Raw genomic sequence first — 25,266 nt, 5'->3', positions numbered from 1 at the left:
TCTAGATAATTCATACTGATTTTATGAGCATGGGTGCTACTCAAATTCAAAAGATTTTGTTATTTATTATTAGAGTATAATAGAGTGTTTTCCACTGGAGTTGTATTAAGGTGGCTCTAATGGGCTAACAAAGGAACTCAATCACTATCTTTAACATTATTTTGAGGGTAAAATATGAAACTAGCCCTTTGGTTTGCAGGGTTTGGAACTTTTCAGATATCCAGATCATTCTTAAAATACTCCTAAGCAGCCTTGAATCAGTGTCCTGGCCAGTAGGATAGGAACCCAGCCAGGCTCTCCTCTGAGCTGACAGTACGTCCTGCCCTGAGTGACACAGTAACTGGATTGAGAAACAGTGGCTCTGGCTGAAGGACATACAGCCGCTTTACAAATACAGAGCTGGTACACACTATTCTGAGGTAGATGAGGCTCTTCCCCCATTCAGATCCCTGGGCTCTCCAAGCAGACAGGACTGTCTGTTCTTTTATTCTGTACTGATGACTGGAAAGGAAACAAATTAAACTGTGCTTTTCTTTACACAAGGAGTTGGAAAACCACCTAGTTTTATGAGTTAAGTTTCACTGGGACACAGCCACCACCCTCACTCATTCATGAGCTGTCTGCGCCTACTTTTATGCTTCAATGGTAGAGCTGAATAGTTACAACAGGGAACACAAAGCCTAAAATATTCACTGGTTAACACACTATAGAAAAAATAAAATTGCTAACCTTGACTACAGAGAAAGTATATCTTAAATATGTGAAGATATCCCAAAAATGTAGAATTTTTTTTTTTAGTAGACATTTTAAAAGTTAATAAATAGTGTTAACTAGATGTCATTAACAGAGAAGGCAATGGCACCCCACTCCAGTACTCTTGCCTGGAAAATCCCATGGACAGAGGAGCCTGGTAGGCTGCAGTCCATGGGGTCTCTAAGAGTCACATACGACTGAGCGACTTCACTTTCACTTTTTACTTTCATGCACTGGAGAAGGAAATGGCAAGCCACTCCAGTGTTCTTGCCTGGAGAATCCCAAGGACGGGGGAGCCTGGTGGGCTGCCGTCTATGGGGTCGCACAGAGTCAGACACGACTGAAGTGACTTAGCAGCAGCAGCAGATGTCATTAAGAAAATCTGAGCAGATTTTGTAGCCCCAGGAGAGAAAAAGAACCTTAACAAGCCCCACACAAGTTCTTACTTTGTTCAAAACTCTGCTGGAGGTGCCTCATTTCCTCTTGAGCATCCAGGTGACCTGAATCCATTTCCCAGTCTAGTCTCTCACCCATCATGTCACACACTTGCACTCCAGGCAAGCACTCTATGTTCTTGCCTCTGAGCCTTTGCTTATCTCTTCAGTTATCAATTCATTTCTAAAGCTCCATTTCTATTTAACATTTAAAGGATACAGAAAATACCATCTCCTCCAGGAACTATTCTTGGCTCTCCTAAGGATCTATAATGCATTCCCCTACTGAGGACATTCTGGCCATGATTTCTACAAGTTACTCCCCAAATTGCCAGGGAACTGCTTCATGATTCCCTGGGGTGGGGTGGGGGGGCAGCGCTGGTTAAAAATGAACATTTCTTCATCTCACTCAGTCCAAGTCAATCAGAGTCTCAGGTGGAGTCTCTGAATGTGCATTTTGAATAATTACTTCTGGGTGAGGCTGATGCACTAGGCATCAACCCCTATGCCAGATGAAGGGATTTATCATTTTGGTCTCTTGATGAACATTTCCTGGGTGTCTGCTTGACACAGGCACACTTATAAACAGATGAGACAATGGGAAAAACCACCCTTGGGCCCTTGAGGGGTTTCTGTTGTGTAAAAGAGATTATCTATCATGGCTATACATGAAGGGTAGTGAGGGAGACGGTGCAAGATGCCATGGGAGTCTGTTATCACTCAAAGGACAATAAGTACTTTGGCCCATAAGCAAGAGGTTAGTAATCCAGGCAGAGGAGAGCAGATGCAAATGAGAGCCACAAAGCAGACCCAGAAATCCTCAAAGAATTGCAGATACTTTACTGTGGGTGGGAATTGGTGTGGTGAAGGTCAGAGGGGACCAAAGAGCAAATGCCTTGCAATTTTCTTGTAAACAAGAGGAAAACTAGTGAAGAACCTTGCTCTGAAAGGATCACTTCTGGGGAGAATCGCAAAAGTTGACCTTAACTCCACAACTATTCTCAAGGCATTCCAAGAGGCTGTGACAGAGCTCTGGTTAGTGGTCCTCGTTTCACTGACTCCACCCATCCTGTGGTGGCAGTTCAGATGACCAGCCTGCCCATGTCAGGTTTCGGCCTCTACAGCTCCCTTCACAGCACTGAAGCCTCTGTACTGAAGAGCTCCCTGCTGCTAACCTGCTCATCTCCCCAAGGGGTGGTATCGCCCTGACAGTAGGAACTGAGCCTGTTTACCCATCACTGGACGCCCAGCACTAACTTTCGCTTAGTAATTAATGAAGGTGCTATTGACAAATATCTTTCGAGAGGAATTTTATTAGACTAGAAATAAGAGGTTATGTCTTTCTGCCATGTTGATTTTAACTGCAAATTTGGGGGAGAACTTTTTTAAGATTAAAGGCACTGGGTAGAGAGTGTGGAGAAGGCAGTGGCACCCCACTCCAGTACTCTTGCCTGGAGAATCCCATGGATAGAGGAGTCTGGTAGGCTGCAGTCCATGGGGTCGCGAAGAGTCGGACACGACTGAGAGACTTCACTTTCACTTTTCACTTTCATGCCTTGGAGAAGGAAATGGCAACCCACTCCAGTGTTCTTGCCTGGAGAATCCCAGGGATGGGGAGCCCGATGGGCTGCCATCTATGGGGTCGCACAGAGTCGGACACGACTGAAGCGACTTAGCAGCAGCAGCAGCAGAGAGAGTAGAGAGTTCAATATGCATGAATTTTCAAGATAAAATCAGGTAACTCCGCCATGCCCCAGAGGCTGGCCGTCCTCTACGGTGCCATCAAGGAAAAGGTATCAAAATGTTTAAAAGGAAACAGTCCCACAAGCAGCACCAAGAAGGGATGAAATGCATCTGCCCAGAACTAAACCATTTAATGAAAATGAATAAAGCAAACACATAATTCAACAGCACAGAGAATATACTCTGTGCCTGGCTTCCTCCATCTACCAAAAAAGTAATCAAGTTGGTAACAAAAACTTTCATCATCAAGTAAACATTTACTTGAATCTAACCTGCAGCACAATTGCAAGTTTGGCCTTAAGAAAAGCAAAATACAATGCGTCAAAGAATATTCTTAATTGGAAATATTTCCGTACTGTTTACTACACCTACATATATGTATGTATATATCTGCTGGACTGCTGAAAAGGAGTTTGTGGGCCTGAAGTCCTCTACCCAAACACTTTAGCAGGCATCTCTTAAGAATAAATAAATCCTTCCACATCATTGCCCCCTGCCCTGTAATCACACCCAAGAAAGGTGACATGAATTTTAATAACAAGGCCTAATAGTTAGGCCATACTTAAATTCCCCAAATTCTTTTAAGATTTTTTTTTTTTAATGTGGACCATTTTTTAAGTCTTTACTGAATTTGTTACAATATTGCTTCTGTTTTACATTTTTTGGATTTTTTTGGCCAAAGGCATGTGGGACCTTAGTTCCCCAGTCAGGGATCAAACTTGCACCCCTTGCATTAGAAGGTGAAATCTGTCACTAGACCATCACAGAAGTCTCTAATTGTTTATTAAAGTGCTTATATCCAATCACAGTTTGTACACTGCAGCTGGTTATGATGTGTCATATTCAGAGTCAGGCTAAACATTTTTGGCAAAGACTACTCAGGTGTCATTACCTTCTCTGGTAGCTCAGCTGGTAAAGAACTGCCTGCAATGCAGGAGACCCCAGTTCGATTCCTGGGTGGTGAAGATCACCTGGAGAAGGGATAGGCTCCCAGTTCAATTCCTGGGTGGGGAAGATCCACTAGAAAAATGGATAGGCTACCCACTCCAGTATCCTTGGACTTCCTTGGTGGCTCAGCTGGTAAAGAATCTGCCTGCAATGCGGAAGACCTGGGTTTGATCCCTGGGTTGGGAAGATCCCCTGGAGAAGGGAACGGCTACCCATTCCAGTATTCCAGCCTGGAGAATTCCATGGACTGTACAGTCCATGGGGTCACAAAGAGTCGGAAATAACTGAGCGACCTTCACTTTCAAATACTTTTGGCAAAGACTGCTCAGGTGCCGTACCTTTCTTATAGCATCACATCAGGAGGCCTGTCAGGCTGTCCCATGAGATAAGAAAACTTGGTCAGGGTAGTGACTACTGGAACTCTCCATTTTAAAAGTACCTCTTCCTTTTGTAATGAATAAATTATCTATAAGGTGATTCTTATATTGTACAAATATTATATTCTCACTAGCTTATTAACATTCTTACAGTGTGGCTTAAAACCTATAATTTTTAATTTTATCATTCCATTGATATTAATTAGTGTCTTTTTGGTTTGTTTGTTTGTTTTTAAATGCTTTTATTTATTTGGCTGTGCCAGGTCTTAGGTGCAGCATGTGCGATCTAGTTCCCTGACCAGGGATCGAACCCAGACCCCCTGCACTGGGAGCTCGGGAGTCTCAGTCACTGGACCACCAAGGAAGTCCTTTGTCTCCTTTTGTAAAGAGCTTTTCTTTTTGTCCAAAAAGAAAATATCACCATAAACACATGGACTCATTTTTCATTCAGTTTAATAACACACTTTCATGACTATTCCTTTTAATATAAGCTGTCCCAAATTTGCCCAAAGCACCACAGTTCCAGAATTATACCAATGTGACTACTAATAAGACTACTAAGTTTAAGGTTGAAGCTGAAACTCCAGTACTCTGGCCACCTGATGCAAAGAGCTGACTCATTTGAAAAGACCCTGATGCTGGGAAAGATTGAGGGCAGGAGGAGAAGGGGACGACAGAGCATGAGATGGTTGGATGGCATCACCGACTCAATGGACATGGGTTTGGGTAGACTCCAGGAGTTGGTGATGGACAGGGAGGCCTGGTGTGCTGCGGTTCATGGGGTTGCAAAGTTGGAAAGGACTGAGCGACTGAACCAAACTGAAAGTTTAAGGTTTCTCTTTTTTTTTCCCTTTAGAATATATTTCATTCAGAGTGAGCATAGTACTATGTTCTAAAGTCTATGAATTAATTCTTTTCCCATGTGGCCAGCAATTTGTCATAGGTTCACTTGTTTCTGTTTGTATTCAATTTTAGGATTTGTGTTTCTTCATCCTTTTAGAGTTTGTGTTTTGAACATGTTGAATATTTTATAGTTTTAAAATAAAACCATAAAACATATGGTCACTCCCATTCCTATCACCTCCACCCTCCAAATCTCACTTATCATTAACCATTTTTATTAATTTCTAACTTATCCTTATTTCTTCAAACATACACACTGTTTTACAACTTACTTTTTCCAATATATCCTTAGAACTTACTCTATACCAGTTCAAGAAGCTCTTTCTTATTCTTTCTCAGAGCTGCATTCACTGTGATGTATGATAGTCTCCTACATATGGGCATTTAAGTTGTGTTAACTATTTTGTCATTACAAATTACACAGCAATAAAAAAACTTTCTGCATTTATTTTGCATTTGTGGGAGCATATCTGCAGGGTAAATTTCTAGAAGTAGGACTGTTAGATCAAATGGTAAATGCATATGTGCTCTCAATACTGTAACACCCCTCCTCATAGGGACTGAACTATTTTCACTCCTGACAGCAACGTGTAACAATGCCTGTTCTCCTACAGGCTTGTTAAAATTATTTTTGTTAATCTGACAAGACAAATTGTGTCTTAGGGTAGATTCAGTTTCTGAAGAACTGAAAGTGTCAGTCACTCAGTCATGTCCAACTCTTTGAAACCCCATAGACTGTAGCCCGCCAGACTCCTCTGTTCATGGAATTCTCCAGGGAAGAATATTGGAGTGGGTAGCCATTCCCTTCTCCAAGGAATCTTCCCAACCCAGGGATCGAACTCAGGTCTCCTGCATTGCAGGCTGATTCTTTACTGTCTGAGCCACACACTCCTGAGAGCAATGTGTAACAATGCCCATTCTCTCAGTTTTGCCATCAGAGTGGCTTGTCCAAATTATTTTTTGTCAATTGACAAAGGAGACAAATGGTGTCTCAGAGTAGATTTAGTTCGTACTTCTCTTATTATAAAGTCAATTTGATCCTTTCCTATGATGAAGGGCCATCATACATATAGCTTTTTTGAGAATTGTCTATTTGTGTCTTTTGCTTTTTCTATATATATATATTTTAACTTTGATTGTAAGAGTTCTTTCTATATTAGACACATTGTTGTTTAGTTGTTAAATTGTGTCCAACTTTTTTGTGACCCCATGGACTGTAGCCTGCCAGGCTCCTCTGTCCATGAGATTTACCAGGCAAGAATACTGGATTGGGTTGCCCTTTCTTTCTCCATGGGGAATCTTCTTGACCCAGGGATCGAACCTGAGTCTCCTGCATTGGCAGGCAGATTCTTTGCCACTGAGCCATCTGGGAAGCCCCAATTAGAGATATTAGAACTTACCTGTATTACAAATATTTTCTCCAGTTTGCCATTTTTAATATTTTTTACAATGCAAAGCTTAAAATTTTAAAACACTTAATGGCATTATATTTTAATCCTTTTATTGATTCTAGAGTTTGAGTCCTATTTTAAAACTCTTTCCCTACTCAAGTTATAAAGGAATTCACCCTGGTTTTATTCTAACAGTTATATGGTTTCACATTTCTTGCATTTGGATTTCTAATCCATTTTGAGCTGATTCAAAGAAAACTCTTAACTAAAGGCAAGTCTAACGTTTATCTTCATGTCCATGATATTCTGGTCTTATATGTAAATATCAAAATTATATGAATTAGCTCAGTTAACACTTTCAGTTAGACACACTCCTGGGGAACCTAAGCAGAAAGCAGCCAACTGGCTACTCTGCCAGCAGGAGGCTTTGTCCAGACAGAGCACAGGAATTTAGGGGGCCTGGCTGGGTCCAATTTTGATAACCTCTTTTTCAAGCATAATAGTATTAACTATTTCAAGTCAAAAGTTTATTACATTATTTAAATATCTAGTCAGTTACAGAGAAGCATAAGGGAATTCTTTGATGTGGATGATGCTCTATTGGTTGTGGTGGTGATTAAGTGACTGTACACATGAGTAAAAAGTCATCTAACTATGCACAGGAAAAAAGGAAAATTTTACTCTGTGTCAATTACCCTTCAATAGATAGACTTAAAAAAATTTTGTCTACAAAGTGTCTTTCTTGGAGGAGAAATGGGGGGGATGATTCCTTAAAGTACTAGAGTTATGTCAAATAGTTACAAAAACACAAAACTAAAAATGAAAAAGAAAAGAGCTTCACTCTGGGTATTTGACGAGAAGCTCTATCTGTGGCTCGTGTGTAGTGCTGCTCTATCCCGGTGCAGCTTTTATCAGGCAGTCCACCTGCCTGAAAAGGAAGGATAAAAGGGAGAGTCAGTGGGCCATAAGGAAGACGTGCATTTTAGAACACGTTGGAAACATAAGGGGCAAGTGAGACGTCACAGTCAAAGAAAAAAGACTGTGGGGAACTAAATTCATTAACCCCACATGTAAGAGGACTTAGTCTCCTAGTCATCTGAAGCATCAGAAATATTAGCAAACAGAGAAATAACATGTTAACTTAAGAGGGAGACCACTCAGAAAAGCTCGAGTTGAAGGAGTTCACCAGTGGTCATGTGGCCAAGGAGTGCACTCAACCCCTGCTGTGTCATCAAGCATGAGCAGCTCCTTTTGGTGTCCCAGACTTGGTGTCCCAGGGCAGGTGCACCCTCATCTGCCTCACCTACACACCCTTCTGAGGGGCCACTAAAATAATAAGCACCAACAGGCAAGTGTGGACAGGTGCCAGATATTATCTTATTTGATGCTTACTAATAACTTTATTACTATTACCATTCTGGAGAGGAGAGAAGGGGTTTTGAGACCAGTCAACTAGCCAAAGCCACACAGCTGAGGACTTCCCTGGTGATCCAGTGGTTAAGAATCCACCTTCCAAGGCAGAGGATGTGGGTTTGAATCCTGGTTGGGTAACTAAGATCCCACATGCCAAAGAGCAACTAAGCCCGCTTGCTGTAACTACAGAAGCCCACCTGCCACAACAAAATATCCTGTATTCCTAAACAAAGAGCCCTCATGCCGCAACAAAGCTCCAACGCAGTCAAACAAATAAATGTTTTTAAAAAAGTAAACGGTAGAATGGGAGTGATGTCACCTCTGAAGCCAAAGCCCCACTATACAGCTGGTGAGGGGAGCCAGGCAAAGCTCCCCTCTTTCTCCAAGGTAGTGACCTCTAGTTTTTCACTGATGCCCATGTTTTTAATGTACTACCTAAAATTTTTTGAGTTAAATAGTATATATATATATATATATATTTTTTTTTTTTTTACATGGAGGCAGGAAAAACCTACAACTTGCTATTAAGAACCTACTTAACATGATACACTCACTATCATCTATACAGTAATGCTGGCAAAAATGTTCATTCTGAATCAACCATACCTTTGGGCCCATCTCCCAGTTTAGAATTGTGGAACAAATCAAATACCACCCCCAAGAACACAATTAGACATATTCAGACCATGGAATGTTCAACAAGACAACTGCCCTGGACTCTTTAAAAAGAGGATCATGTATTTCGATTTTTAAATTCTACCTATACGTGGAAACATGATATTTGTCTTCCTCCATCTGACTTATTCACTTAGTATAACATGCTCTAGGTTCATACATGTTGTTGCAAATAGCAAGGTTTCATTCTTTTTTATAGATGAGTAGTATTCCATTGTGTGTATATATATGTGTGTCTGGGTATATATATATATATAAATATATATATAAACCACATCTTCTTTATCCATTCATCTATCAATGAACACATAAAAATCAAAATAAATGAACAAACATAACAAAACAAATAGATTCATAGATACAGAAAAAAACTGGTGATCATTAGAGGCAGAGGGTGGAGGGGATGAGTAAAACATGTGAGGGAGTTAAAGAAGTACAAACTTCCAGTTTTAAAACAAATGTCGCTAGGATAAAATATACAGCAGGAGTCAATAAATAGAATAATCACAATTTTATAGTCAATAAAGATTGTAATAATTTTGTATGGTGACAAATGGTAACTAGACTTACTGTGGCAATCATTTTTTAATGTATAGAAATATCAACTCGGAACTGACACAGTGTTATAGGTCAAATAGACTTCAATTTAAAACAAAAAGGTTGACATCTTCCACTATGATAGTGTATTTCTCTATTTCTTTTTATAGTTCTATTAGTTCTTGATTTCTACATCTTGAGCATTGTTGTTATGTTTATGTATGGTTAGAATTATTATTTATCTTCCTGACAAATAAAACCTTTAATCATTACGTAAAGAAAAACTGGATCATGTGGAAGAAATATGTATCAGACCACAGAAACACAACAAATGCACCATACAAACTTAACTGGATCCTGGTTCAGAGAGGTGGCCAGAATAGCCATAATAGATATTTTAGATACAACTAGGGTAATTAGATGGAGAAAGCAGTGGCACCCCACTCCAGTACTCTTGCCTGGAAAATCCCATGGACAGAGGAGCCTAGTAGGCTGCAGTCCATGGGGTCGCTAAGAGTCAGACACGACTGACTTCACTTTCACTTTTCACTTTCATGCATTGGAGAAGGAAATGGCAACCCACTCCAGTGTTTTTGCCTGGAGAATCCCAGGGACAGGGGAGCCTGGTGGGCTGCCGTCTATGGGGTCGCACAGAGTCGGACACGACTGAAGTGACTTAGCAGTAGCAGCAGGGTAATTAGATATAGACTGCGTATTAGATGATATGACTCAAATTTCTCAGGTGTGGTAAATAGTTACACAAGAGACCCTCATTTCTAGGAGAGTATTTAGGAGTGAGGCATCACCATGCTGCCTGGAACTCTCAATTAATTCAAAAAGTTGCATATATACCCCAGCACAAATACATATACAGAGAAAGAATGTGAGGGAAATCCCAGTCTCCCATACCCCAATCTAACCACTGCATCTCTCCATTTTTCTAAATATCAAGTTAAGAGTTCAAAGCCTCCAACTTGAGATCTTGAAGTATCCTGGAGCCACCCCCTATAGTTAGTGAGCACACAACATGTACCAGCCCCGGAACCCAAGGAGGTGAAAAACAGGGGAGCTTCCTCCTCAGGACAGACAACTCTGTTAGAGGTCAGGCTGCTGTGCTAGCTACTGTCTTAGCCAAAACCCTACCTTTTCTCAGCAAAGGAAAATTCTGTGAGTCTCCAGCAGGCCTGTTATAGCCAGGAGAGGCTCTCAAGGAAAGGGCCTCTCAGCCTGCAATTTTTTCTTTTTCTGGAGAGCTGACAGAAAGGACTCCAAGAGGAACCTAGAACAAAAGACTGGATGTGGTCCCCAAACACAGCACCTGCATACTTCAGGGAAGGTCGGAAAAGGTCAGCATGGTGTGCCAAGGGCAGGGTCCATCCCAGAGAGCCCTCCTTCATCCCCAGCTATACACTAACACCTGCAGTCAAGGGCAGGGACTCTGGGAAGCTTAGAGCTGCTACCCAGGCTTGGTCTCTGATGGAAAAGACAATAACAGCCAAAGTGATGCATTAACTGAGTCCTCCCCAAAGCTAGGGAGGCATGGCTGCTGCGGGCTGGTTAACACTTGGGTTGGGGGACTCTGACCCTTGCCCCCACTCATGGGATTTTAAAGGCTTTGCACTAATTCTTAGAAAGACCCCAAGGGGTAAGGTGGATTGAAATCAACCAGAATGAGAACTGCTGAAACCTTACTCAAGGGCACTGAGCAATAAAGACCTTGTTAAAAGCCAAGTGCAGGGGACCAAAGTCAAAGGAAATAAGGAAGAAGGAAAAGGTCGGATGGAAGAAAGGGGATGAAAGAGGCAGCTGTAACAGAAACATCCCATCCCCAACAGGCAGAGGCTCTGGGAAGCACTGAAGCCACAGAAGTCACACAACTGGGGCTGAGACACATGATCTCCATTCCAAAACAAGTCATGATCTCTGGAGGAAAGGAAACCACGTTCATGCCAGGGGAGATGTTCAGGGAAAGAAGGAGGGTCTGCAGCATGTGCTGCATCAGACACATTTTCTGTGGCCTTAGCCAGCCCAGCTCATGGAAAACAGACCCCCAAAGGAGGATTTTTGACATTGTATCCTAAAGCTGGCACTGCAAGCTCATGGTTCAGGTTTGCAAAGGCACAGCTCTGTTTCACTCTCACTTTTTCCATATCACTTTTGGTTATTTTTATGCAATGAAACAGCTTTCCAGAAACAGCACGCCACTCTTCAGCACACCCATGTGAAATGCAGCCAGAGCCCAGAGAATGGAAATGGTTACACTTCCTTCCCCTGCTCTAGACCTGCAATTATGGTTTTAGCTTCCTCACAATAAAGGCCCCATCCCTCAGAGGCATGGGCCATCTACCCATGACATTCAGTGCAGGGGAGTTCTGGGTACTACACGGGAGTCAGGCAAACACACCAAGAAATAGACAGAACTCAGACACACATGGCAAACCACTCAGTTAGAAAAGTCTGAAAATCTGCCCTAGAAATCATGACAGCTGAACATGAAAGCCTTTTTCTTCTGCAGCTCTCCAGCTAACTCCACCTAACTTTTTCTTTTGCAGCTCTCCAGTATGAACTGCAAACACCAACAAACACGCAGAGGCCACCTGCAATCCTTACGGCTGTGATACTGGGAATAAATTCCACTCTTGGCCATGTCAGCCTTTCTTTTGCACTGTCCCACCCTTGTATTTCCACAGCTCCAACTGCTTTATCCGTTTGTTTGATTCTCTTGTGATCAGGAAGTAAATGCACAAGTCTGTAAACATGATAATTCAAAATCAACGATGAGGGTCTATGTCAGTAAGCAGCAGAATTAGAAGGTTTTTCACATTATTTATACTCGTAACTTTTCAAATGTATTTTAGGAAGAAGCATATAATATAATAATCTACAAACACACAATGATGGCAAGTGTCATCCACGGGACACCTTAGGAAGAGCCTCCTATCATTTTCACAAAAGCAAACTGGGAGCTGGAGAGGTCTTCTGTCCAGAGTTGTAACACTGCACAGGTCTCTCTAACTCCTCATACACATTCATTTCACTCCCCCATGTGCGAACGGCAAAGAAAGCATTTGCCATGTGGCATGAGCTAACGCTTTATTGGGAACTGTAGAATCTGACTGCCCATGGATTACAGTTTTATCATTACAATGGTCAACAACTTGATTTTAACCAACACTGGCAATGCTGCTGCTTTGACTCTGCTGAATAGACATCCCTGGAATAGACTTAGGGATGCTCAACCCTGACCCGTTCTGAGTGTCTGAGTACTGGGTGTCTGAGTACCAGGGGTGGGTCCCCACTCTACTGAGGTCTGAATGTCAACCTTGGTCTGCTGGAAATACTAGGGGGGTGTGGTATTTAGCCATTCTTGAGATCTCTGCTCTTCTTTTACAAAAGCCACAGGAGACCTGGGGGCAAGAATCTGAGAGGTGATTCAGCTGGAAGGGGTAGCCCTGCCTCTTCAGGCACAGTGACACAAAGGGAAGTTGGTAAAAGAGGAGTTAGAGTTTTAAGAGAAAAGGGTGAAGGACAGGGAGATGCAGGGGATGGGGGAGACGGGATACTGCAAACAAACAGGGGACATGGGGCACAGCAAACAAACAGCCTCAGAGGTGGTGACCAATCAAGCAGGAAGGGAAACCCTCTCACACACCTCATCATCTGGCTCGCCTTCACACAGCAGGCCCTCAAATGTATGCTGGACAAAACTTAAAACAATGTATCAACAACAGCTTGTGGCTTTGAGGAGTTGGAAACCAAGCCACTGAGTGCCTTCTCACTTTTTCCCTACTAGATGGGAGCTTCGAGGCAAGGATCCCAGGCAGGAAAAAGGTGCTGTTGTATTAGCACAAAGAGGGAAGTAGAGTCAGGAGTAGCCTTCCTGATATGAGACCAGGGCAGAGCTGTACCTGGTACCTGCCATACCACGGTAAACACGTCTTTCATTTCCTCTTCAAGTCAACCAACAATTCTCAACTAGAGGCACTGCCTAAATTTATAGATGATTTGTGCTACAAGTTCTCTGATGAGCCAGCTGTTTAGAAAACAAGTATTTCTCCAGAGAACCAGTTCCCCATGTACAAGGTAAGGCCCTTGAGTCAGCCAATAAAAACTTTCTAAACCACCCTGGCTTTGAAACACAAAATCTTGAATGCTGTAACAAAAGAATGAAAGATGCTGTCCGCCAAGTTTAACTACCTGAGCACTAAGAAACTTAATCAAGCCCTCTCTGGAGTGTCCAAATACATCTCCTTCCCCTAACAGGTGAGTAACATGCTGCCTTTCCCTCAGGGGTCCCCTAAGACGACCCTCCTTTCTGAGGTAAGGGATCTGCTCAGCATGGTGGCTTCAGGCAGTCCTGAAGGGCTGGGGGTTGGAGAACCCGAGGAGCTGGCCAGCCCTTTCAGCCTTCCTTCCGTCATCAGACCTGCTATGAAGCTCTCATATTCCTTATGAGGACATTGCTTAAGCTGCCAACCAAAATGCCCTAACATTGTCCTTCCCATATTCTCCTGTCCCCTACAAGTGAAGGTTGTTCTGAGGATTCTGACTCACTGAATACAGTCCATGATTACCAGGCTGCCTTCTTTGCCCTCTGAGTTTGCTCCCACTTCCCTAGCAGGGAGAGACAGAACTTATACGTTTACTCTGCTGTCCTTGCCCTGAGAATAGTCCTGTCACCACAGGCTCCACTCCTTGAGCAACATCCTAGGGTAAAGGAAAAGGCTGAATGTGAAGAGGGTGGAAAAAGGGGACAGGAGGGGACAAAGCAAGACTGCAGGAGAAGGTAAAAGAAGACAGTTCTTTTCCTTCCTATGCCAGCTCCATATCCATGTAAGCTGGGGCCTGGGGATGCAAAGTGCACTTTGCACTTTGAGGGAACACACATCAGCAAGAAAAGACACAAACAAAAAAGGACAAAGTGGAATAAGAGTCACATTAGAAGAACATACACAAGATGCATGTGTGGGAATTCAGAGAGAACAACGGAGGCGTGGGGAAGTCAAGGGTGTTTCACAGAGAGAAGAGGAACAAGCCAGGACTGGAAGGCCGCAGGGGAGCACAAGCTCAGGTAAGACAGCACAGCGGGCTTGAGGAGGAGTTCATTTCTTGGTGAGTGCACGGGAGGAGACTGCAGGGCTCAGGGACATACCTGGAAGGGCGGTGGGACAGAGAACAAAGGAGACGCCTACAGGTGGGCACATCCCAGTGTTTAAACAGGGAGTAAGGTTGTAGCCTCCTAGCACCCAGGAAGATGCAAACATTGAAAAAATGACACCAGGGTGGCACACAGAGTGGGGCAGAGGAGAGTAGCCTTGGAGGCAGGGAGACCAACTGGAAACCTAGTCGAACACAGTCCAGGTCTGAACTTCAGGAACTGGGGAAGTGACAGAGTACTAGAGAAAACTTGCCCTGCCAGCTGGTGGGATGGAAGGAGCTGAGTTCCAGCCTGCACAACTGGTCAGGACGTGGTGCCACCCACCTAGAGAAGAAACACAACAGGACTGGGAGAGGCAAGGCAAAGGCCCCTAGACCACACTTCCCCATACTCCAGTCAGTCCTTCCAAGCAGTCCTGGGTGGATGTGCACAATGCCTCGTGGGCACATCAGCATTCCCAATTCAGTGCCCCATTCTCACCTGCATCCAAAAGTGGTCTGCAGCAAAGTTGTGATTCCCACGCAGAAGAAAATGGTCCCAATGAGCTGGCTGGTGGCCCACTGGTCATACCCCACACACATGGCGTCGGCCAGCAGAAAGGGCACTGCAATGGTGCCGCTAAAACACGTCAGGTAATGCTGTGGGGACAGAGAGACAGAGGGGAGAAGTTCATCTTTTTTTGTATTTTGTCTGATTTTACCCTAACTTTGACCACTCCCCTGTTGCTTTTAAAAAGTAGCACACATGAATTTGTTTTTTTAGGTACACACTCATCATATGCCAAATTGTCCCCCCCCCCCCAGCATTTCTATTACATTTTCTCATCTTCTAACTCACCTGTATTATTACTTATTACTTGCATGAATCCAGGCCAGCACAAAGGAAACGCAATACAAACACCAGTAATGTTTTACCTATAGAATTTTTACTGAGAATATTTGTTTTTTAACTGCTTTTCACCACCAATTGCTAAAACCATAGATCTTTCCCCTCAAATCTGTTAACATGAATTGTGTGGCACTGAACCATTCTTGAAACAAACCCTAGTTAGTCATGTTAGATTTTGATTTGCCTATATTATATGTAGAATTTTACAACTATGTTTTGAGATAATTAATCCTTTTTAAAAAATTCTTTTAGGTCTGGGGATTAAAGCTACAAGCTTCACTGCACAAGGCATTTTCCATCTTTTCCCATGACCTGGCATTATTTAACAGCAGTCAGGGAAGCACTAAGCTCACAAGCAGCTGTGGGAATCATTCAGAAAGAGCTGGTCCCACTCCTCCTTTAGGACCCCTCCCCAATTCCCTACAGCCCTGGCAGGACATTCCAGCTCTCACTGCTCACATCCCTTCCTCCCAGAGGCTTGCCTGTTCAGTTCTTACTTCTGTTCTGCAAATTTCCTCTTTTCTTCCTAACAGTTCCCCATCTCTGCTCATTTTTGCCAAAATGTGCTGCTTGCAGCCCCAAAAGATCAACTGTAAAACACTAACAGGTGTTTGGTGAAGGGAACAGAACATTCCCATCAGGACTTCCCAGAGCTGCTCACGATTGCACTGTCAAGAAGGGAGTGATGCATACAGGGTTTCCCAATCTCATCTGAAAGGGGAGACGACTTCTAGACACATCTATAAACATTTCAACAAGCAAGTTTCCTGAACCTCTTTTGAGACATTCAGTCCTAGGGAAATTATTTGCCCAACCAGTCAGGTCCTTTGGTTATGCCTTCTTTATTAGAATGCCTTTCTGTCCAGGTTACCAACTGTTTTAATACCTAGGATGGGTAGGGCCTGGAAATTGAACCGAAGTATCAGCTGTCAGCAGGTACAGTCCACCTCCAAGAGAATAAACTTGTCTGGGTAATGAGACTGATTTCCTTAGCATGAACTGATCATTCAAACTTGAGAAAGTAAGAATGCAAAGTGAGACCTCAAAACCAAGGCACACACAGACCAGAGCTATGTGTCTGGGCAAAGAGCCTTCCATGTCATCCCCTTTCTCCTAAAGCCCACTTCAATCGTAAGTGGGAAAAGGGAGTGGTGGCTGGGGGGAGGAGGGGAGTGGATACCAAAGATGCAGAAGTCCTGCACCAGCTTGGGTCACCTCTCGCCCCATCCCTCCTACCCGTTCCTTGGCAGCCTCCTTGCTCTTCTCCCACTGGAAATTGCAAGCAGACATTACCAAGGCAAGCCTACCTTCCTTTAAAAATAAGACTGAAGCCTCCACATTTATGTCCTGACCAACACAGCACTTCTTTTTTTTTTTTTATTGAAGGATAATTGCTTTAAAGAATTCTGTTGTTTTCTGTCAAACCCCAACATGAAACAGCCATAAGTATACATGTATCCCCTCGCTTTTGAACCTCCCTCCCATCTCCTGGCCCATCCCACCCCTCTAGATTGATACAGAGCCCCCATTTGAGTTTCCTGAGCCATACAGCAAATTTCCATTGGCAATCTATTTTACATATGGTAATGTGAGTTTCCACGTTACTCTTTCCATACATCTCACCCTCTCCTTCCCTCTCCCCATGTCCATAAGTCTATTCTCTGTCTGTTTCTTCACTGCTGCCCTGTAAATAAATTCTTCAGTACCATTCTTTTAGATTCCATATCTATGTGTTAGAATATGATGTTTATCTTTCTCTTTCTGACTCGCTTCACTCCGTATAATAGGTTCTAGGTTCATCCACCTCATCAGAACTGACTCAAATGCATTCCTTTTTATGACAACACAGCACTTCTTAATGCCACCCATATTTCATGGCAGTTGACAGTGACTATGGATTGGTTAACTAGGAATGAGAGATGAACACTAATCCTTCTTATCTCTATTCCTCTACATTCTCTTCCCTCTATTCTCCCCCTTTCCATACATCTATGATCTTTTTTCCTTCCTTCCATGTCATTTCTCTTGCTTATTCCCTGAATATTTTCCTTTTTTCCTATCATGGTTAACCCACTCCTCCTATTTACCTTTCACTGTTTTGAAATTCATATTAACAATTACCATTCATCATCCTTAAAAGAGTAATTTAAAGCTGTCAATAAGTAAAAAATAAAAATTGAATTTTAAATAATCTAGACAGACAATTCAAGCATCTGCTGGTTACATTCCAAAGGAATCATCTTACCTGCAACCCCAGAAATATGCACAGGTACCAGGGCGGAACATCTTCTATGGTATATATCATATCTGATCTCTGGGGGTCTAGACTGCCAGTGCTATCCAAGGTCTCAGCAAGGGAGCTCTGTGAGCAAGGGAGAAAAGAAGTTGTTCAATAAAAGCAAGGTCTAAGGTTAACTCAGCATAGGCTGTTACTGAAAAACAATTTTATAAAGTAGCTGTCATTCTAATGTAAAATTAAGCCTTTATTACCTTTGACACAATGTTAAGCACACTCAGTGGGACGGTCTGTTATCAGGATTTAGGGGCTCAGTATCACTTGCCATCAACTCATCCCCAAGAGCAACCAGCTTGCTCAGAGCTTCTCCCAAACCTGGGCACCTCCTGCATAGAGAGAGATGCTCCCAAGGTTGACACCACAAAGTAATACCATGGCATGAGTGATACCATCCTTGGGTGGTAACCTGAATTAAGAAATATTATAAAATGCTAACTACTTTCAATAGCATTAATCTATCCCAACCCATCCCTGCAAGGAAAAAGATTTTTGTACCTAAACACCCTTCTTTTATTTATTTTTGAACTTTATTTTTGGCTGTGCTGGGTCTTTGTTGCTATATGTGGGCTTTCTCTAGTTGCAGCAAGTGGGGGCTACTCTCGAGTTGCAATGCACAGGCTTCTCATTGCAGTGGCCTCTCTTTTCACAGAGCATGGGGTCCAGAGCATGCGGGTTTCAGTAGCTGCAGTGCAGGGCTCAGCAGTTGTGGCACATGGGCTTAGCTGCTCCACGGCATGTGGGATCTTCCTGCACCAGGGATCAAACCCATGTCCTCTACACTGGCTGGCAGATTCTAAACCACTGGACCACTAAGGAAATCTCAGGAAACATCCTTCTTTTAAAACACTTTTGCTCAGACACAAATGTGAGTGAAGAGAGCAAAGGTATACAGATACTATGATTCAAAGAAACCAATACAATTCTGTAAAACAATTATCCTTCAACTAAAAAATAAATTTTTAAAAAATAAAAAAAATTTAAAGATGCTCAAAAAAAAGACTAAAAATATATTTATAGTTGAGGATAACCCCACCAACCCCCATTACTGAAGATTTCTTTTTAATGTTGTGTTGTATGCTTTATCAACCAGAATCTTTACAGAGACCACAGGTTATACTCCAGACATTTCCGATCAACTTCAGTGTCACTTCTGAACTCATCCAGTATCTGAGCCAAACTGAAAACTTGGGGGATTCCCCTATATACCCTCAATGTTACCCTGTTTCTAAAACCATACAAACACTTTCTTGGAATCCAAGATGTGCCTTTTTTTTTTTAAGTTTTTTAATAATAAAGCGCCTAAGAGGAAACAAAATTACAAGATGTGTCACAAGAGAGATAAAGATGACAATATTCTAAACCTTGGTCACATCTAGCCCAATTTGTTCCACTTTCCAATGGATCTGATCCACAGAGATTCTGAGAAAGATGCTGACTCCTTGTTTATCACTCCATTTTTCATACACTGGAATTTGAACATGCACTGGCCAAATACTCTTGAACAAAGAGTGTTGTATTAGTGACACAATTCAGCATCACTCTCGAAAGCCTAAAGGTAAATATCAAAAGTAAACGGACATTTGATCTAATCCAAATGTGAATTGAATATGATCTTTCTGAAAGAATTTTTCTTCCATTCAAACAATGGATATCGGCAGGTCCCCAATCCCCTCTGTCCGTGGGGATTCTTCAGGCAAGAATACCGGAGTGGGTAGCCATTACCTTCTCCAGAGGATCTGCCCAACCCAGGGATCGAATCTGCCTCTCTTGCATTGCAGGCAGATTCTTTACTATTGCCACCAGGGAAGCCACGATATGCAGTGATATGCAGTAAAGGATTAACTCAGCAGGTCTGGGCTGTTCAAACCCTGAACATTTGAAAGAAAAGTTTGGTCCTTACCTGATACCTGGAAGATACTTTAATGTTTTTAGAATATCCTTCCTCTTAAGAGTGTATTTGTTTACCTGAGCCCTTCACAGATTATTCTAACAGTGCAATTGACGATGGGGGCCTTGGGCCACATGGTATCAGTTTGACTCCAGAGGGTCTGGCAACGCTTCTTGAGTGTCCTCACACATTGTTTTGGGGGATATTAAGCACTGCCACATGACTCCATTAGGAAGAGGACAACTGAAAGTTTGCTCAGTGTCTCCTATACCCTGCCCTACATGGGTTTTTTTTTTTTTTTTATCAATTTTAATCTGAACCCTTTTTCTCAAATAAGCTACAACCACAAGCTTTTCTGAATTCTATGAGTTGGCTTTGTTGTTCAGTCACTAAGTCATGTCCAACTCTTTGCGACCCCATGGACTACAGCATGCCAGGCTTCCCTGTCCTTCACTATCTCCCTGAGTTTGCTCAAATTCATGTCCACTGAGTCAGTGTGAGTCATCCAAGCCAATCATTGAACCTGATTCAGGACTCCTAAACCAGTCTTGGATATCTCTGAACGAAGCTGACCATTTGCTGATATGATGCAACAATGGACACTGGACTCACTACACAAAGGACAACTCAACACTATCATAAGGCCTACAGGCAGGAGTGTTACTGCTCACACAGTAACAGAAAGAAATGTCTGAAAACAGAGTATAGCAACACTACACTTACTAGATTAGTATAATCTGTTACAATAGTATTGTAAGCATTATTACTCTAATGATTCCCAAATGGCTAGTTTTACGTATAAAACACATGAACAGAACTGAAAAGACTGAATCTGTCCTCTTTATAACCTGGAGGGCTAAGATTAAGATGTGTACACAAACGTGTATATATATATATATATACACACACACACACACACACACTGTATACACACAATTTTTCTTAGTAATGAGGGTGGTTCTACAACTCAGTAATGGAACTAATGTAAATGTACACTGATGATATCAAGAAAAAGCAGGAAATTGTGTGGTCAAGGGGATCAGTGAAGCCTGACAGACAAATGCTACACTGCTCTCCCTGAGACAGAAGGAGAATGGTCACTGTGGACCATGGTACCACAGTCTGTTATCACAGCATGAACAATATGAACCATTTTAAAACTGCAAAAACAAAAACCTCCAACAGAGAAGTTTCTTTGAAAGATGATTACATTAAGTCAGACAGAGTAGGAGAAATATTGGATGACTTCCCTTCTATGTGGAATCTAAAAAGAAATGAAAGAAATGAACTCACAAAACAGAAGAGACTCACAGACTTACAGTGAGGGTGAGGGGGTGAGGATCGGGGGAAGATGGAAGGAAGGAGAGTTAGGGAGCTTGGGGTGGACATATACAAACCCTATATTTAAAGTGGATAACCAATAAGGGCCTACTGTATTGCACATGGAACTCTGCTCAGTGTTCTATGGCAGCCTGAATTGGAGGGGAGTTTGGGGGAGAATGGACACATGTATATGTATGGCTGAGTCCCTTCACTATTCACCCTATCGTAACATTGTTAACTGACTATACCCCATTATTTCTGGAATATGTAGAGCATCTGTATGAGCTGTGACCCATCTGGGAGAGGGAAAGACTCTACAACATAGGTGCTGGAAGGGAAAGGTATAAAGAAGTGAGCTGGTTGACCAACAGCTGAGAAATGCTCTATGCTTGAAGGCAGAAGACAGAATAGGGATGGGAAAAAGATGGGATTTAACTCTGCAAACCAATCAGCCACGCTGCTGCCTGCCAACTGCTATCCTCAGCCTGCAAGACACAAAAATGTATTATTTGAAGAATACAAATCAGAAATACTTCAGACTGAGGAATACTATGTGTGGTTTTAACCCACAAGCATGAACAGTGAGATCCTTATCTGTTTCCAGAATGCCAGAAGCTACAGGAAGAGACTAGAGGACTCCTTTCCAGATGATCTGATCAGCCTCAGAGACAAAACACTACCATCTACAGAGCCTATAGTGATAAGATAGCTTTCCCTATTCAGTGGAGAGGCTGAACAGAAAACTTTATCCACACACAACGATTCTACAATCATATCTTTTTATTGCCTCACATTCCTCCAAAAATAAGAGCCAAATAAAGGAAATAGGTCCATGTAGTAGAAAGAAAACACATTGGCAGGGGGAGAAACCTGTCTCTTCACAAAAGTATTTTGAACCTGGCAGGAAAGAAATGTCATTTTCAAAGCTCTAATCAGTAAGTAAAAGCAAAAACAAAGAGTAAAAAAGACCTTAGGAACTAAAAACAGGATAGGAAAAAAAATTCAACAAACGGGTTGAATTTTTTATTTGTTATTTGAGAGTCCCAAATAACATGTGCCTCAAATAACAAAAAGACAAATGTATGTTAAGAACAATTTTTATGGAAGAAAACAGAATATAAGAATCAAAGAAATAAGAAAATTTCTAAGAACTAAGGGTATGCTTGCAAATTAGAAAAATACACTAAGTTCTCAATAAATTAAAAAAGATTCAGCTATCTTTGAAAACTCAACTAAAGAATCTAATATGTCAAGAAATTTAAGGACAAAGGGGAAATAAAACATGAGTTTTAAGAATTTGGACAGAAGGGGAAAAAAAAGAAAAATCAAAATGGTAGGAGCACAAGAGGGAAAGACAACATGAAAAAAGGATAAGAGAAAACAAGATTAGAGAGAAGTGAGAGAGGGCAGACAAAGTAGATCCAAATAAATGGAGCCCCCAAATAAGAAAACCAAAAGAAACCAGAACAAAAAATAAAGATATAATTCAAGACAACACTGCTGAAGTAACAGGAGACTTGAAGTTAAATATTCAAAGTGCCAGGAAAAGCTGACACAGAAGGTCAGCTTCAAAACTTATGACTATTATTATATGACAGTCAGTAAAGTTACTGAATATAAAAGATAAATAATCCACAGAAAAGGCAAAAAGATCAAGATATTGATTTACAAGGGGGAAAAAAAAGACCAGCCTGAGTTCTTCAAAGCCATCTTCAACACCAGAAAATGAGAAAAGAGCAAACAATAAGGTATGATTCAATTATTTCCTTAATTTAGTATTATATAATTTTTCAAAACTATACAGTGGTAGAAGAAACATCAAATGCCTGCCCTATATCTATCCCCAGCTCCAGCTTCAAAATTTATTATCCCTGGATTCTTATTTAATCTATTCCCCATCTCATTCTAACTTTACTGGAGTAAAGGGATGGATTATTTTAAACTGAATCCTCAAAATACATACATTTGCTCAGAAACACATATATGTCTCCTAAGCCAATAAAGACCCTTAAAAAGAATGGAAATACCATTACAAACTAATCAAATTTCTTCATATCAGCTAATATCCAATGCTTATTACAAATTTTTCATCCTATGTTAAAATTTTGTTACAGCTGATTTATTTGAGTCAGGATCTAAACGATGTCCTAAAGATTTTACATCCAGCCAAACTTTCCTTCAAGCCTAAATGCTATAGATAAATTCTCATCCAAAATTATTCCCCTGATTCAGTTCTTCAGTGTTATTTCTCTAACTTTAATGAACATATCAAATCACATAGGAATCATATGAAAATGCAAATTCTGATTCAGCAGGTTTTGGTTGGGGCAGAGATTCTACATTTCTAACAAGCTTGTAGGTAATGATGTCAACAAAGCTGATGTATGGACTATACTTTAAATATCAGGGGCCTGGAGGATGAACTTCAGTCAACCAAGAAATTACTGGTGAAAATCAGCAAAAGGTTTGACTCAAATTAGCTGTAGAAATAAAACTAAAAGTAGGAAGTAGGTAACCAGAATGTATAAAACTCATGTGCACCAAAAAGATACAAACATTACAATTAACAAAATGTGAGAGGGAAAAAGAAAAAGGCAAGCAGTAAATTGTAATCTAATATAGTTGGAAGTCAAAGCATGATACTTAAAGCTGACAAATCAATTATAATGGAAAGTGTAAGTAGTATTTCTGACCAAAATCAGATAGTAGAAGAAAAGAGAAGGAAGAAAAATCACCAATTTTGTTATTGTTCCTGGTAGATAAGTGAAAATTATTAAGCTTTATTTTAAAATTAAAATTAATGAGATCTATTATCAATAATAATTTTATCAATGTGAATATTCTAACGTCCTTGTTTTTAGAAATACACACTGAAATATTTAGGGAAAAAGGAGTATTATGTCTGTAATTTACTTTCAAACAGTTCAGAAATAATAGGTGTATATACAGCAAATGATTTTTTAAATCATGAGATTACCTATTCAAAATATTAAAATTAATTTTTAAAAACAAAAAAATTCCACATGCATTTAGTAACCTAGTGAGGTATACACATTATGCAGGTGGGGTAGAGACTAGTAGCTCACTGTCTATAGTGCAACACTCTCAGATATGTGTGTTCATGAGTGGAAGCGCATGCAGGATACACACATCAGACTGCCAGGTGTCAATTATGCTCGGTAGACCAAGAATGGAAGCAGCACATTTTAAACTTTTTAATACAATTTTGGGCTGTTTACGTTAAACAAGTATGCTCAAGAACAAACGGTACTAAAAGGTAAAGAAAATCTGGACGTGAGGGGGAGAAGCCTCCGCAATGGCACCCACCCTCACTGGCTTCACAAGGTAGAAAGCACTCCCCAGCATGTAACGCAGCCACCTCCACCTCTCCAGGAGACTGTCCAAGACCAGCAGTAAATTCCCACTCATTTTACATATGAGCACCAAAATCGCAACTAGCTATTGAACAACCATTGACAGAAGACACTGGAACCCTCTAAAAAAGATACCCAGCATCCAAGGACAAAGGAGAAGCCAAAACGAAATGGTAGGAGGGGAATAATTATGATAAAATCAAATCCTATACCTGCCAGGTGGGCGACTCACAAATTGGAGAACAATTATCCCAAAGAAGCTCCCCACTGTTGTGAAGGTTCTAGGCCCCACATCAGGCTCCCCAGCCTGGAGATCTGGCCAAGGGACTGGGAATCCCCAGGGAATCTGACTTTGAAGGCCAGTGGGATTTGATTACAGAGCTCCCATAGGACTGGGGGAAACAAGAGATTCTTAGAGGGCACAAACAAAATCTTGTGCACACCAGGTCCCAAAGGAAAGGAGGAGTGACCCCACAGAAGACTGAGTCAGACATACCTGTGGGTGTTTGAGGGTCTCCTGTAGAGGCCTGCGCTGGCAGTGGCCTGCCATGGAGACAGGGACACTCTAAGCTCTCTTGGAGGTCGCCAATAGTCCTACTACAGAAAGCTATAGACTCCAGGACTGGGTCACCTCAGGCCAAACAACTAACAGGGAGGGGAGCATAGCCCCACCCATCAGCAGACAATTGTATTCAAGTTTTACTGAGCACAGCCCTGCCCACCAGACCAAGACCCAGTTTCCCCCACAGCCTGTCCCTCCCATTAGAAAGCTTATACAAGCCTCTTATTCTCATCTACCAGAAGGCAGACAGAAGAAATAACTACAATCCCATCAGCCTCTAGAACTAATACCACAATCACAGAAAACTACCCCAAATGACATAGGATTATGTACCAGATGAAGAAACAAGATAAATACCCAGAAACACAACTAAATGAAATGGAGATAGGCAACCTCCCAGAAAAAGAATTCAGAATAATGCCAGTGAAGATGATTCAGGATCTCTGAAAAAGACTGGAGGCGAAGATTAAGGTGATGCAAGAAATGTTTACCAAGGACCTAGAAGAACTAAAGAACAAACAAACAGAGATGAACAATACAAATACACTAGACAGAATCAAGCACAGAATAACTGAAGCAGAAGAATGGATAAGTGACCTGGAA

At 41.7% G+C, this 25,266-nt stretch overlaps 1 protein-coding gene across 7 annotated transcripts in view; it reads right to left on the bottom strand.

Annotated features, from left to right (window-relative positions):
- SLC23A2 (solute carrier family 23 member 2) overlaps window positions 1-25,266 on the bottom strand; it is a 142,270-nt gene that overhangs the window by 37,099 nt on the left and 79,905 nt on the right. For 6 of the 7 annotated variants that reach the window (XM_006047752.3, XM_025264049.2, XM_044927921.1 and 3 more), the window contains 2 exons: window positions 17,466-17,582; window positions 14,813-14,970 (listed from right to left, as the gene is read on the bottom strand). In XM_006047752.3, the coding sequence (XP_006047814.1) occupies window positions 14,813-14,970; window positions 17,466-17,582 (275 nt within the window). Of the gene's footprint in view, window positions 1-14,812; window positions 14,971-17,465; window positions 17,583-24,597; window positions 24,723-25,266 lie in introns of those variants that run through there. The other variant, XM_044927922.1, reaches the window with a different exon arrangement.

The sequence above is a fragment of the Bubalus bubalis genome, chromosome 14, assembly GCF_019923935.1.
Source record: "Bubalus bubalis isolate 160015118507 breed Murrah chromosome 14, NDDB_SH_1, whole genome shotgun sequence".
In the NCBI taxonomy this organism is placed as follows: Eukaryota; Metazoa; Chordata; class Mammalia; order Artiodactyla; family Bovidae; genus Bubalus; species Bubalus bubalis.
This window is presented reverse-complemented; position numbering and strand designations above follow the sequence as displayed.